This window comes from Opisthorchis viverrini (assembly GCF_000715545.1).
Source record: "Opisthorchis viverrini unplaced genomic scaffold opera_v5_68, whole genome shotgun sequence".
NCBI classification, from domain to species: domain Eukaryota; kingdom Metazoa; phylum Platyhelminthes; class Trematoda; order Opisthorchiida; family Opisthorchiidae; genus Opisthorchis; species Opisthorchis viverrini.
Genome location: NW_008751724.1, coordinates 1884484 through 1899637, shown reverse-complemented (window position 1 = coordinate 1899637; position 15154 = coordinate 1884484). Strand labels below are relative to the sequence as shown.

Here is a 15154-nt window from a genome sequence, read left to right as displayed (position 1 = left end):
CAGAAGGGCCTTGTAGTTGCCCAACTCGTCTTCGGTTGCCGTCGATTAACTGGAAGCCGGTCGTACAGAAACTTTCACTACTTCTCGTTTTGTTCGAGAAAATAAGAGTTGATTGCCGGTTGATTCCTTTGCCTCCGTAGACAAAACCGCACTGGACAGCTGATGCTTCGCGTACTTTTTTATTAGAAAATACCCTCGAATTACTAACTTCTTCGAGCTCCGCGGCATTCGGTTGACCTTGGAAGGTGCCTACTGCATTTGTAGTACAGCCATTCGTAACGCAGAACTGCGTTGGTACTTCGATCACTGGACGAACGCACAAATACCACAAAGTTATCTCTCATATATTGGTTTAAGGCCTTCTAAAATGCTGTGAAGGATAGAAACGATACACTTAGAAATTTCTCAACGACCAATTGTGAAGCCACTACCGAAGCCATAGCACACGAAGTTCAAAGCCGCATGTGCTCCAATAATTTTTAAAAGAGATCAATTACAACAAACCTCAAAAAAGTGACGGCAGATGAGGATGAATTTTTGGACTGAGCACATATGCAAAGAAGTGCAACATTTTGACGTTAAGGTCTGTACTTCACCCGCAGGGGTCTTGCAGATAAATGCATTGTGCCTCGAAGGCGCAGCAAGCTTCATTGCCCAGTTGATTGTTCTCAGGACGTAATGCCTAAATCTCTCAAATTAAGTCAGATATGTCTACCGAGCCGAATCGAAATCCCACTCAAGTATCACTATCCCTCCTTGTCTGTCTATGTCATGTGAACAACCGTATCTGCACCTTGAAATATCCTGTCGTTTTCTGGTTCGCTACGCGCTTGGTGTTGCATCCCCAAGATCCCTCTGCTGTATTATTCACCCACTTAGAATGTCAACAGTGCGTTACGCAACTCACTGATATGCGTTCCTGTATGCGAGCCATTTGTACTTCATACTTACGTATTATTGAACTTCTTTCACCGCAGTTACCCTGATTACACAAGGTACGTCATTAGGAAATAAAAAATTGTCCAAGTGATATTGAAGAATCAGGTACTTCGTGGCATCTGGCGTCACCCATATCTAAAAGTGTGAAGGTCGCGAAACGTCTTGCTGTTTGGAAATACCGCACTAAGATATGGCAAGTTTTCCCCACGAGTGAAAATTTGCAGAACCCATGCCGTTGAAAATAGGCGCTTCCATGAGTAACCGATCAATGACACGCCAGTTATCCCTCACCTTGCTAATGTCAGAACCTGTTAAACGCACGCTCAGGTAGGCGTTGCATCCGCAATTTGCTTTGGGTGGCGTGTACTGCTCGCTGTACAAGTAATTCTGAGATATCATTCTTGTATTATGAATGAGCGTTAGGCGGTGTTTCCGGTTTTCACAATTAATCCAGCCATACAATTTTGAAACACAGGCGTAATCAATGGTTATGATGGGGATACTGGCAACGAAGTCCATGTATATGCACTCCGTCCGTGACGCTTGCTTCATGTATTACAATGTTGTCCAGGAACCCGGAATATACAATGTTCTATGGCGCGAAAATATCTTGTGCTACGATTTGATGATCACGAAAATAACTTGAGGCCAAATTGTGCTTATGGCTTAAAGAATAAGATTCTTAGCTTATTTGAGGTGTGACAACTTAAAGCCATTGCGAAAACGACCTGGCATTCATCCAGATTGCAGCATTTTCCTGAATACTTACTGGTGGATGTTGTATTAGTTGCCCCAGGTCGATCTTAAGGCTGTGCAAAGAGACGCGTTATCACGACCACAAGGTGAGGGAGCACTTGCTAACTGTATTAAGTTGCATCTACTGCCGATCACCTGTTGACCATCGAGTAGGCGAGCTCTGTTCAAAGATTTATCATACCAGTTACCGGGCATATTTAACAACTAATTTTATTGCCACACATGGACGCAAAAAGTAAAGTGCTGTACCTTTGCTTTCAAAGGGGCAAACATCTTAGAATTCCACAAACTCTTCGAAGTTTGGGACTATCTTGCTCAATTAAAAACATGCGTTGTATCGTTTTAAGTACTAGCTTTCTTCTTTTCGAGAACGGTACAGCTGGTGTTGAAAAAATAGTGACCTGGGAGATCTGCTAATTTTAGACAAACTGCTGTCAACTTGAGGCTAGTAGACTGCTTTGACGGAATAAACATAAAACAGCTGAAGCCTTTAGAATCGGAGAGAAAATCAACTTTGAACTTCAAGCAATTCTTTTAATCCGCTGTAAAATGCATGTGTGTACTAAGTGTCTCTAATGCGTAATGTAGCAGTCATATTTACTTCAGTCGGTAGATGGCATACCGTCATGCATGATCGTGAAGTTTCAAAAGAATAAAAACATAACTGGGGGTTTGTGGGTACAGTGAATTGTGCGGAAATCGAGAAATGCCATAAAAATAGGGTATTATCCGATTTAGACGTGATCACCACCTGAACCGGCACGGGGAGCAAAACGTTACTGCTTTCGTGGGGGTAGTCTCGTGCTGAGGCAAAGTGACGGACAACAACAAAACGGGGAGGGTAGAACAAGAGGTGTTCTGCCTGACACCAGACATTGAAAGTGCGATTTTCGGAAGATGAGAGGCCCGAACAATGGATCAGATGAAGCGGTAGATTTAACATAATTTAGCCGCTTAATTTGAAGTAAAACCGAGAACCACCTCTCAGGCATCGTGGCTTTGTTTTTCCGGGCCTATGGTCAGGGATCACGAAATGAGTAGGTGAGGATGATGGAGCGTTTGGAGTAGTAATGATGGTAAATCGTAGTAGAAGTCTCAGTATCATTGTGTCCAAGTAAACCGTGGAGACTTGCTGGTCACACCATTGTGCTGTAGACGAGTGTGAAAGTTCCTCAGGAAAGTGATGACAACCCACAGGCCAGAATGCGAACTGTATAGAAAATTGTTGACCTTGTAGACAGCATAGACTGAAAGTTCACCGAAATGATTAAATAGGAACGAAAGGTCAAGTAGATAGAATCAGCGCGTTCTGGGTGAGGCTGAGGCCAGGTGAAGAGTTTAATCATATTTGCAGTTAACGGATTAGGTTGACTGGAGGGTGCGGTTGACAGTATAAATGGGACAGTGACCGGTGTACTGTGGGACTGGGTAGAGCACTACCGTGCTATCATTGGCCCGACATACGTTGATTATAGGTTGACTGGAGGATGCGGTCGACAGTATAAATGGGATAGTGACCGGTGTACTATGGGACTGGGTAGAGCACTACGGTGCTATCATTGGCCCGACATACGTTGATTTGTCGACAGCCAAGTAACGTACGTCATGTTTGACACCACTGGGCTGATGCGTGTAATTTTTTTAGCAATGAATTTTTTCTGGTTGGCGAAGGAACTCCGCAAAACTAGAACAAACCCCATGTAAAATCGAGGGTATTTCTTGGTCTAGTTTGGGGTTTCTGTGGACACTGATCTTAGACAAAGCGAAGTGGGGTGGATACTGGCTATACAAGGCATCCAAAGTCTAAGGTTGAAGCTTGAGGAGACGAGAGAATGGTATGGAATCGGTATGGCCATCAGACAGGGTAGTGTGCGTTGATAAATAGAGAATGAACACTTGCCGTAGACCGCAATTAAGTTGGTGACGACTAGCGATTAAATGAGACAGGATAGGGTTATATTTATACCAAGTACACTAGCGAAAAAGAAGAGAGTGAGTTTGTTAATATTGTAGTACAAGACATCTAGAGCAAACCGGAAAAAGCACGCAATGAGGTGGTGTGGACTGGAAAATTGAACGTTTAAGTAATGAGGGATGTGAGACTCCTGGTGACGGAATAGTTTACCTTGAATTCATTACGTGAGGTTGACAGCACCGTAATTAAGGAGAGGAAGTAAATGTAAGACAAATGGTAACCAGTCTCCAAAGCACTGCTATTAGCCACAATCTGTAGGCGGTGCATGGCGAGAAAAGTCTTTGGGCACTCGTCTCGTATGTTGGTAGTGGAAAATTAGGATTATCGTGTAAATACGCGTTGCATTGCATGCATCGACCCCATGAGGCAGTAGTCGAAAGTGTTTTGCTTGGCAGACGAATTGCACTTTGGTACAGTGCAACTGCAAATACGACGGAGGCAGCACATAGTGTGCTGCTTTGCCTGCTTGTCGTTCTTAGTTCCGAACGGTGTAGCTAAGCCTTACTTGACAATGCTAGTTTCTGATTTTCTCGCCAGACTTCACCTTTATTCACTAGTCTCTTATTCCTTTGATGGGCGCCATATGTCAGTTGTTCCAATAAACCATTTTAGCCTTTAATACTAACCTTTTGTCGCATCCATTTCCACCACTTTTGAAAATGAGGCTGAATATCCATTCGTAGGTCATAGTCATGCAATATTCGCGACAGCTCAGAAGGCGCGTGGGTGCGTCGTTTTGATACTCGCTTTGGGCCGTTTTAACCTTTTGCCCCTGATTTTGTTGCTGCTTTTTAAGAACCATTAAATTGGAACTCTCACTTGTGCATTAGTTCCCCGAAATATTCATTGAAGCTTATGCGAAGCCAGTGAACTGCGTCCCACAAAACCTAGAGTGTCAGATTACATTTGAGAGTGCACTTTTCGATTGCAGTGACTGGACAAACATTGATATGTTCAGTTTTCAGGGGTTGTAGGCCGAGGTAAATATACTTACGACCACGCTAAAGGTGTAGAGCTCAGAAATAACATTTCATACTAAAAACGTTTCTTGAGAAAGAAGGGACTCTGTGTGAGAGATAACTGTAGCTACACAATAGACTTGCTACGGCCGATGACACTGTGACGAAAAATATAATGGGTTCGTCTCCACTATGCTACTTACTCCTTAGTTAAAAAATTGGGGTGGTTACTGGAACCTAAAGCGGAACTTTTCAGGGATTTATGAGCTTGTCGGCAAAGGAAAAGGGCCATACCACCTATGAGTACAGAAGCATTGTTTATAAGAAATGCGTCCGTCCATCGGATTTTGTGCCCTTAAAATTATAAGACAGATGATGATCAAATTTCCCCGCTGAGTTGGGTAATATTTTTTCTGATATATGTCCGTTGTCTTTGGTGCGAGTGCATGACTTTGGGGCAGTTAAGCTTGACTCTGCAGTGCGTGAGGGGAACTGCACAGTGATGTGTTAAAACGATATGACCAAATGGGGGGATATCACGGTTAGTTGCTGAGCTAGGTAGGGCGGAAAAACTGTGACAAAGCTGATTTACCTCAACAGGACTGGCTTTCAACGAGCCAACCAGCGTTTATGGCTGAGCATCGGTGTTAATCCGTTAAGCGGTGATGAAGACTAGACCAGGCCTGTGAGTCCGGGTTGGATGGGAGAGTTATGACGGGTGGGCGAAAGTGATGTCTAGTTACCACAACCAAACAAACTGAACCCACGGTGGATAACGTCATGCATTCGTTCATTGATAATTCTCTTTTTGGGAGAAAATGAGCGTGCAACAACCTAAAAACGCTCAATAACCCACATTTTATAAGCGCAGAAAACTTCGTTGCTTCCGTCTCGACAGACAGAGAGCTTTCAAAAATCAATTTTGTAATTACTCTTCTCTTAGGAGACGCAATGAGTACGTAAACCCTTCTGACTTTTTGTATGACTAAGCAAAATACTTGTTACTCGCCTGACATTGCAGGCCACTGATCTTACGGAAAGGTGAAGGTCCTGGAGGGGACCGAAGCCGGAATATTGAAGCAACCGAGACAGAAAAACGAGGATGGAAAATCCAGCTGCCTTGGAAGAGGCCAACATTAGGCCTAAAACACAAGCTGACGTAACATGAAGTCACGGAATCCCAGCTTGGAGCCTGCTGCTTACGCTGTAAAACGCATTGAGCTTTATGAGCCTTTATCCTTATAATATACAATCAGGAAAGCGGGAACATCACCTGCCCCCTTACCCTCCAGCGTCATACCCAGTTCAGAAAATTGCTACTTGAAGCGGTCCGTTTGCATTGCTTATTTCTGATGAGTGCGTTCAGGATGTTGCTGGTAAAGAATTAATCCCGAACAATATCAGGTGTGACGACCGCTTCACCCGACGACATAATAAAGTCTCACAAAAACTGTGATCGGAAATTGCGTGATATCCCGTACAGATACAGCAACACCTTCATACTAAATCATAAAGGACCACCTGTTATTTGGAGTTCAGAGTTTAGTAATGCATGTTCAGCTCTGCCTCATTCTGTGTCCTATGCCTGAACAACCAAACCCAAACGACCTCTACTACAAAATCTGTGCTTCACGTCGGATAATACGTGCACGCCGGTTAATGGGCTGTTCTGTTTCAAGGGCTGTTTGTGATCGTCATTCTGCTTGAAAAGCCCAAGGATGTGAAGAAATTCACCTGAGTTCAGCGTTGCTGTAGAAGAACAAAATTTGAAAAGCTATTCCACACCCTTTAACTTGAAATGAGGTTTAATTAGCTCAAAGAAACGCACTTTCTGCTTCCAGGTTCGCTGATAGCAGGAGAAATTTGCGGTATTGCAATGAAACTAATACATCAGCTGTAGTTTAAAACCTTACCAACAAATAAACATTATGTCCTTGTTAGGTGCAACCACTCTAACGCAGTTTATTGGTTAATTTTACCTTGTCATAGATAGTCCTAATCGTGCAAGAAGAGGGCCTGAAACTCTCCATCCCGACAGTCCCAGTAGAATATCTGAGATTTCTTTTCGCAACATTAATCTTTGAGCAGAAAGTCAGCAGAAGGCATCGAAGAGGTCTCTTACACTCCCGTTTCCTAAGAAGAGTTTTGGTTTTTCAAAGCAGCCCTTGCCTTTCGGAGGAGGGCAACGAAGTGTGCACGCTGGAGCGCTCGGATTGGAAAACCCCCTGTGCAAAAAACAATACAAATATCGAAGAATGTGGATATTCCATCAGCTGTCATCGTTTTACCTTCGTATGTGTAGAGTATTTGTACCGTTGTTTATTTCAGAATGCCGACGCCATCCCCAGAGGTTCGGTTTACTTTCTGTACTCGTGAAGACACGTACGGTACACATGGGGGTTCCCAGATTGCATACAACAAAGGCATTCAAATGGATGTACTTTATTCGGATAGACACCGCAAAGTTTTACATAATTTTCAGCAAACTCGGTAATTACCGCAGTGAGTCGGCACTAGGGAATTCGACCCGGCCTCTGCATTTCGACCACCCACAACGATGCATTCTGGAACGTAAGAGAAGTTTTACATAATTTTCAACAAACTCGGTAATTACCGCAGTGAGTCGGAACTAGGGAATTCGACCCGGCCTCTGCATTCCGACTACCCACAACGATGCATTCTGGAACGTAAGAATTTATGGTGTTTACTTTCATATCATGTAGCTTCGTAAGGAAAGTTTTCGTGCGTGTGACGAGCTTATCCTTGTTTGCACAACAAGATTTTGCACTTCTTTAGCCGTTAACCAGCGGAACACTGCCAGCTTACTCAGCTGGGTTAGGAAAAATCAGCAGATATTGTCTTCCGTGTACAATGGTTGGACATAGCGTTGTGATCAGGTCATTCAACCTTATGCTTTGCCAGAAACCACCACCTTACACAAAGCCTCGCGCGAGGCAAGAGAAATTGGCCTGCATGGGTTAGTTTGACTCAAGCAATTTCGATGTTTGTGTCTGTTGTTGCATCAATCTAAAACCACTTGTCCTTTCCCTTGGCCATTGCAAAATCTGCTGTGCAAACCACCCGGACCGAATACTGTTTTTATTTATGCTTGGCCGTTTTTACGCTAACTGTAAGACCGCTCAGCTAGACTTTGCTTTGTCAACGCCTGGGTTTGCCTACAAATTTGTTCATCGCCCCCCGCCTCGCCTCCACATCCTGTGTAAAAGCGTTTGGCCTACTGTCTTCCGCTATTTTGACTAACCTGACGGTCATTTATTTTTGAATTGCTTTGTTTTATGTAACGGACTGGGATATAATTACGAGATGAACCTATCTTTCAATTACACTTTCGTTAACAAACGATTTACCTGGATCGATTTGAGACCTCTTATAACCCATGCTACCGAAGGGCCACCTCGTATTTTGACTGGTACTGTGTTTGACATATTGTGCTACATTTTTTGCTTGGCAAAAAAATCTACTCAAAATGTGCGTAAATGTTTAACAGTTTACTGCCGGTTTAAATTTCTCAAAGCTCAGCAAATGAGCGCGGTTTTAGCACTTCCATCAGACTTGTATCTTACCCCTCTACCAAACTGTATACAAGGGGTACGCTTCACTTACCAATAAACTGCATTAATGCTAGCAGGAGATACAGGACGCTCATATACTGAGCTTGTGGGAGGATGAGACTGCCAATGGACCATCAAGAAGTTTTCATCCACCTTATTTCTTAAAATGCCTTGATGTTTTCCGATATCTGCAATATTTCAACTATATTCGCTTAATCACGCTTTTTAACCAATTAGTCGTGCACAAGCCCCATTTTTCCCGGTGACAAGATCAACGCGTGGGGCAATAGTTTGTCATACAAATCCAAGCTTGCCAAAATATTTCTCCATAGTCAAGTTGTTATTTTTCAGTGCCACGCCTCAGTTTCAGAAGGCCACACCGAGTTAGGAAGGTGCATGCCCGGATAGTTTGTCATACAAATCCAAGTTTGCCAAAATATTTCTCCATAGTCAAGTTGTTATTTTTCAGTGCCACGCCTCAGTTTCAGAAGGCCACACCGAGTTAGGAAGGTGCATGCCCGCATGTCGTGTTTACGTAGATGTAATCATTCACAGCATTACGTTGTTCGACAATAACCAATAATTAGTCATCAACACGGCAGAGTCTGCTTTAAACATTTTGTAGTCCCTTCGCAACCGAGTGAGAATTTCTTGCTGCCAGCGGTGCGTTACTTCATGCTTAACTCGAAAAACACTGGCCGGCATGGCTAGTTTTAATGAAGGATGATCAGTCGTATTGGTTATTAAACTTAGAATTGCAGGAAAGCCGCAAATTTATTTAGTTCACGTTTTCTGCCGTAAAACGGTAAAAATAGAAGAGAATCTTTGGTGCCCAGCCAAACAAAACTACGATCATCTGTAACACTTGAGTTAGCTGTGTGATATCAAACGGTACACACACGCAAAAGTTTAGGTACCGCAGAAAATCGAAATGGCTGCCCAGCTCTTCGCCCTTGAGGTTTCGTTACGCGCCTACTCATAACCATAAAAATGCTATCTAGCCGCATTAATTTTAGGCTGGTTAAAATTGTTACATTTTGGGTTTAACGCTTTTTTTATATCGTGCCAAACCTCATTCAGTAAATCATATCTGAGAGAACCGTGAGCTATCAGAGTCACTGGTGAACAAATGAAAGAGCTATATTTCAAGCTTCCAAATTAATCCTCCTCTTGCCCGAAAGTGCACCAAAATATTACTTAAACTCAGCTCTTAGAACCTCAAACCGATGGTGAATGGTCGGCCTGTGGTTGATCCTCCGAACTATCTGAAACCACGAGACCAGTATGCAACACGTATCTGAAAGTCAAATGACTTGCAATGCGGTGGGTGGCACTCGGCAAGCAACTAACAACTGACTCATATTCACAAGTGAGAACCTAGGCTAAAGCTACTACTAGACTTCAAACAGTCTACGGCCGCTGGTCAACAAATTTCGAAGAAATCGATCCATCAGTTGGGTTGGCACCGGCGCTGTGTGTGCAATTTACAGCTCTACCACTGAAAATTTCTAAAACCGCCAGGGAGTGAAGTTACGCTGTGTAAGCACTCATTCAATGGAAGAAGTTCACACGGCGCCTTTCGATCAGCATTCTCACGGTTGAGAGTGTGGACAGATCTGACTCACCTTCCCAACATACCAAAATATAACGACAATAATTATATGGGAAACGCTCTGAAAGCTTGTTCTTTTTGGTGTAGAACAATTTAAAATTTTGGCTAAACATGCATCAGGATGATTTTTAGTCGTTAGGGCTAACAGAGGGAGTAAAATATCTTATCAACACAAATGTCGAGAAGATCAACACTTCGAATAACGAGAGAGTAGTCTAGTAGTAGGGGCCTCTTGTTACTTCCCTGATGATGTACAGGCGGCAGTGTACGTGTTCTGTAATAGTCGTGCCACAAATGTTATGCTTTTGTCTACAAAAATTCTAACGAGATTCTCCTGATTGTTAAAAGTTGTGTTTGAGCAGAATGTACAACTTAACTTTTCTTGAGATTTGGGGCTTGGTGCTCTTTGCCCTTAGAAAGACAATTGCATTTTCATGTGCGAATGAAACACGGGTACACTGCCAATGAAGATGGGCAGCAGCGGGCAGGTCAAAGTACTCTCGACCGGACGAACCGGGTACCAGTGTGATTGCTCTGGTACAACTTGTGGGCTGTTTTTCTGTGAGCCTCGGCAGCGCGCCCCTGGCTCAAACTACTTTTCGATCACAAAACTTATGATCGAGTTTTAAAATGCTCAGCGCTTTGCCGTCTCGTCAGTGGTCACAGCTGTGGTCAGATCGGCCAACTTTCAGCAAAATTTTCACAATATATCGTCAAAAATGACCATCTTTGCCTGATTTTCGTCTGCATGGATTAATGGAACGACTGAAAAATATCTCTACCAGTCAAAACCAGCTTACCAGTCAGTATTGCTCAGAGCCTTAAACGCTTATGTATGCCAGCGTTTAGATGCAATTGTAAGCCCTGACTGTCTTCTTCCACCCCAGACCCATGTGAACACAGTCGACCCAGTGAACGTATTGCCTGGTGCGTACCTCAAGCTTTGAATTTAGTGCCACTTGTAATCGGAACGTAGCCCAGCTAAAGAAAGATCACTGAATGCGAAGTGGCTGTATGTTTGCCATTTATTGCCAGCGCGTTGGCGAATAGATTGGTATGGTGAGCTCCACGTCCCTATGTCATTCACGTTACACATAAGATTAGTAATAGGTGGCAACTTATGAGATGTGCACAAAATTTGGGTGATGAGCGGTCCTATTGGGGCATCTCGTGAGGAAAGAAAAACGCCATTCAGGGTCAGTAACGATTCACTAACATTTCAAGTCATCCGGCCTCATCATTGAACTAGTCATACCTTGTCCCTCATTGTTGTTTTCTTCGGTTAATAATAATAATAATAATGTTTACTCCCAACTTGTGGGTGGCATACCGTCTGGCATGATCATGCGTTTACAGCCAGACTGGTGCACCACTGGGGAATTTGCGGGTAGTGGAGATTGCGCGAAAAGAGGGCAATTTCATAAACAGTGGGGATTAAATGATAATAATTGGTTTCTTTCGCAAATTGCAAGGAACAATATTCATGAGGTTCGACTGGTTCAAAGACTCAGTCGGCTGACATGAACCAAAACTGAAAAACCATTGCTGGCCATGAGTGGCCTTGGGCGGTTGGGTAAATGGCCGGAGTCACAACGAGCAAAAGTGGAGATGGAGATGGGGTAATTCGAACTGGGAGAACATGGCAAGTTTAGCCTCAAAAATATGGTGCAATCTGGGAACAAGCGAACTCACTGGTTGCACTGTTGTGGAGAAGTTAGGTGAAGGGGCTAGGTTGGACGGGGACACAGAGGTGGTTGAATTCTAACAAGTGGTCCGACACTTTGGAATGAATGTCATGGAGGTAGTTGGGATCGATGAAACGAGTAGACAAAAGGGCTAGATTGGGAGGAGGAATGGAACAGCTGCAAGTGTGCTATTAAACTGAGTATGGCAATGCCGTGCCATCATTGGCCTGACATGGTTCAGTTTTTGGACAGCCCCGTGACGGACGTCATATTTGAGATGATTCGGCCGGAGTGTGCAGTTCATGGAGCAGCGGTATTTATTTTAGCCTGGTCGAGAAAACAAGCTGGAGCGAAACCGATATGGAATTGTAGGTTTTCTTGGTCCGGTTGGTGATCCGAGAGTTGTAGATCGTAGGATAGGTGGAGTGGATATCAGCTAACCAGGCCGTCCAAAACCGGCATTTCCGAAGTTCAAAGGGCGATTGCGCCATGGCTGAACGGCGTTGGAACTTTCATGCGGGCTGCCATGTCGAGCAGAAGCGTTCCGCAATGTTGTGCGTGAGAGTGTCTCATGGGGCAAATCATCAAATGGATATAAATATATAAACGCAGAACGCGCTCATGCACTAATGTACACGGCAGAGAACCGGCAGAGAACCACAGTGGATTTTTACACGACTGAAGTACCCGTTGATTGAAATTTCCTCCAGGTTGTGTCGTTGCCTATCGTTTCCACGCTGTAATGGCCTGCTCATGCTTCCTTCAGGACGCCTTCAGGGCGATAAACAAACTTACAATTATTACAACTTCGTTCCTCAAGATCTTACTGGATTAAATTACGCGGTTGACTGAAAAGCAGGCGAACTGATCCGCATAAGCACGATCAGATCGACTCAAGGTTATGCATTTCCAAAGGAGGACTGTGGGCGTAGACATTCTGCACGATAAATGCATAACCTTGTTTGCATCCCCCAATAGAGTTTTCCAAAGTCCACAGAATGCTCAAGCCACGGGTGATAAACTCACGCAGGTCTTTTTGATACTCATGGAGTGTAAGCTAACAAAGAGCTGGCAAACGTCATTTTCTCCCGTATCCAAAAGTGTGAGCCAGGTCAACTCCACGTGTCATGATACCACGAAGCTGCGTTCGTGGCGTTTGCTGTGTAGCAATCTTTTTTTGCAAGAATTTGCCAAAATTGCCAACTTTAATCAACAGCGCCTGGCATACGTGGCACAATGTTTGTGATAACAAAGTACAGGCAGAAACCTGTAAAATTGTTCCATCTCCCCAATAAGGATGACCCCTTTGGAGTGGTTCTGGGTGAAAGCCGCGATGTGCAAGCTAAGGACGTATAAACTCCGTAAAGTTACTAAAACTGCATATTAAATGTCAGGTGTAAAAGCTCCTATATTTGTGATGACGCATGTCACCTAATGCGCTCAAACGCAAACGCTCCACGGGCTCCTGGGTGTTTGGCTGCGCCGGCATCCTAGGCGTTTCTTCTACTTCCATAATCTATCGTTACTTGATGACCAATCACGTCACTAATAAGCCGCATTAGTTAATATATAATCTTATAAGCGTGTAATCAGTGGTGCCTTAGATATTAAGGGCTCTAAATTCTGTCAGTTAACTTGGCCACGGAATTCTTTCAGACGGGCTGACAGGAGGTGCAGCCACTCTCGGTTCAAGACACATGTTTATTTGGTACATCTGGTATGGAAATTTTGAGGTCCACACAACTGATATTAAAGAGATACGGCCGGAACCATATGAACATTGGCTACTGAATTCCAAAAAGTCTACTTTTAGGCTTTGAGCTCGTGCTGTCTAAAGCAATGTGGGCGTGAGAAATAAGTGAAAATAGCCAGACCATCGGAAAAAGTGGAAGCAGCAGCCATGAAATTGTCCCCTATTAGATTTTTCGCCTTAATTCAAATGTACAAGCCGCAATAAACTGGACGTGCTCTAAATAAAGGCACCTGAATTTTCCGACAGGTGGCTACCTTCTCACAAGGCATCAACATGCGTACCCGATTATGTCGCAATACAGAGAGCAAAGAACTAAGATTGAGCTGATTGGAAGCTTCGATCATGGGCAATGACTGAGTCCAACACCATGTGTGGTCAGACTCCACCCAGTCTGCTTCCAGCTTTACATCCACATTGACCCCCTAGATGTAACAAAGTTAGCCGCGGTCTCACGGCTTTGATCTACCACTGGATCCCCTCCACCCACCCAAAACCCCCCTACTTACATAATTGCACATTCCAGGTCCGATCACCTCAACCATGGTATCGGTTAGAGGGCTGTCCAAAAACCAAAGAAAGCCATCGCAACAATGGTGTGCACCGCCATATCAAGTCTGATTGTACACCAGCAACTGTTCTTTTCATACTCTGGACCGTTCCCTTTCGCCCTCTCAAAATCCTAGCTGTAAATGCGTACAAACGGTTTACATGCCTTCGGCCGCATTCGAGAAGACCCTGTACTAACCCATTCTACCCTATTTTCGAAATTGACCATCTCGACGAACTTTCAGTCTGTCCTCACTGCAGAGTCAATGATTTTGTTCGCACTTCATGTTCCACTCTGTGCGTTCGCAAAATCTTATGCTTATTGAACTTTTAACCGAAGACTCCGCTCAAAAGTGCGGCACCAGGGAGTTTACCAGATTTACTGGCCCCTGATGGCCCACTTTGCTTCGTACGTGCCCGCAGTCTGTTAACATGATTGGATATAGTGTGAAATCTCAAAAGAAACATTATTCATGAGATTACTGGCCACGCTGGTGGTCTTAAAATGGCGCGAAATTGGTTGATTCTTGTACTGAGACAGGATATCTTGCCCAACAGTGATTATATACATTGCGCTCCTTTGTGTCATTAAGAGGTATCCTTGGATGCAAGAGCCGCTCTTCGACCAACGGACTTCCATAAAAACAAGTCTACCACTTCAAAATGTAGGACTTTTCGCTGTGAACAAATATACCATGGACCGGCGAATAACTGCCAGTCTCAGAGATGGTCAACCTGATGGTCTGCAAATTCCAGTCCATCAAAGGTTCAGCAAGTAAATTTTGGTTTTGCACACAATAATTCAGGTTGCAATAACCTCTGTGAAAATTCCACGAATGTCCCTTCTCCTCGAGATTCGTGTGCCACACGCTCGAACGTATCAACGGAATGTTCCACCTTGCAATCCGACAGTAAAATGCAAAACATGGTGCGTGATTTCCCTTGTTACGCTGGAAAATTTTCAAGCAGTCAAAAGTACCCTGATCCAGCATGCTGCACCAATGTGTCCCATAGGCAATCCTGGATAAAGATCTGAGACAGAACTCGGGTGAAATAGATTTCTGCTGACAAGAAAACAGGCGAAACGTCCAGTCGCTTTGAAAAAGCGCCGACGAAGACCAAATAGGTTACTCCATCAAAAGAGCCGGCTTTACAAAAGTTCATCAGGGGCCAGGGCAGTTTGATTCGAGGCCAGGCAGCAGGCGTGAAGGATTTTGGTGGAATGTTTACATTGCGAACGGCAATGTGGAGGTTAACGGCCCTATGGAGTCACTAGTGAACCGAACAAATTACTGATGTAAGCCAGATACAAAGTCACAAAGAGAAAAATACAAGTAAATTTTGACGTACAGTCCAA

The 15154-nt window shown here is 44.0% G+C and overlaps 1 protein-coding gene across 1 annotated transcript in view; it reads right to left on the bottom strand.

Annotated features, from left to right (window-relative positions):
* Positions 1-203: 203 nt before the first annotated feature.
* The window catches only part of T265_04265 (hypothetical protein), a gene marked incomplete at both ends in the record, with an annotated part of 28287 nt that continues 13336 nt past the window's right edge, over positions 204-15154 (bottom strand). Inside the window, 2 exons of the mRNA XM_009168954.1 lie at positions 204-362; positions 6752-6854. Of these exons, the coding sequence (XP_009167218.1) occupies positions 204-362; positions 6752-6854 (262 nt within the window). The remainder of the gene's footprint in view (positions 363-6751; positions 6855-15154) is intronic.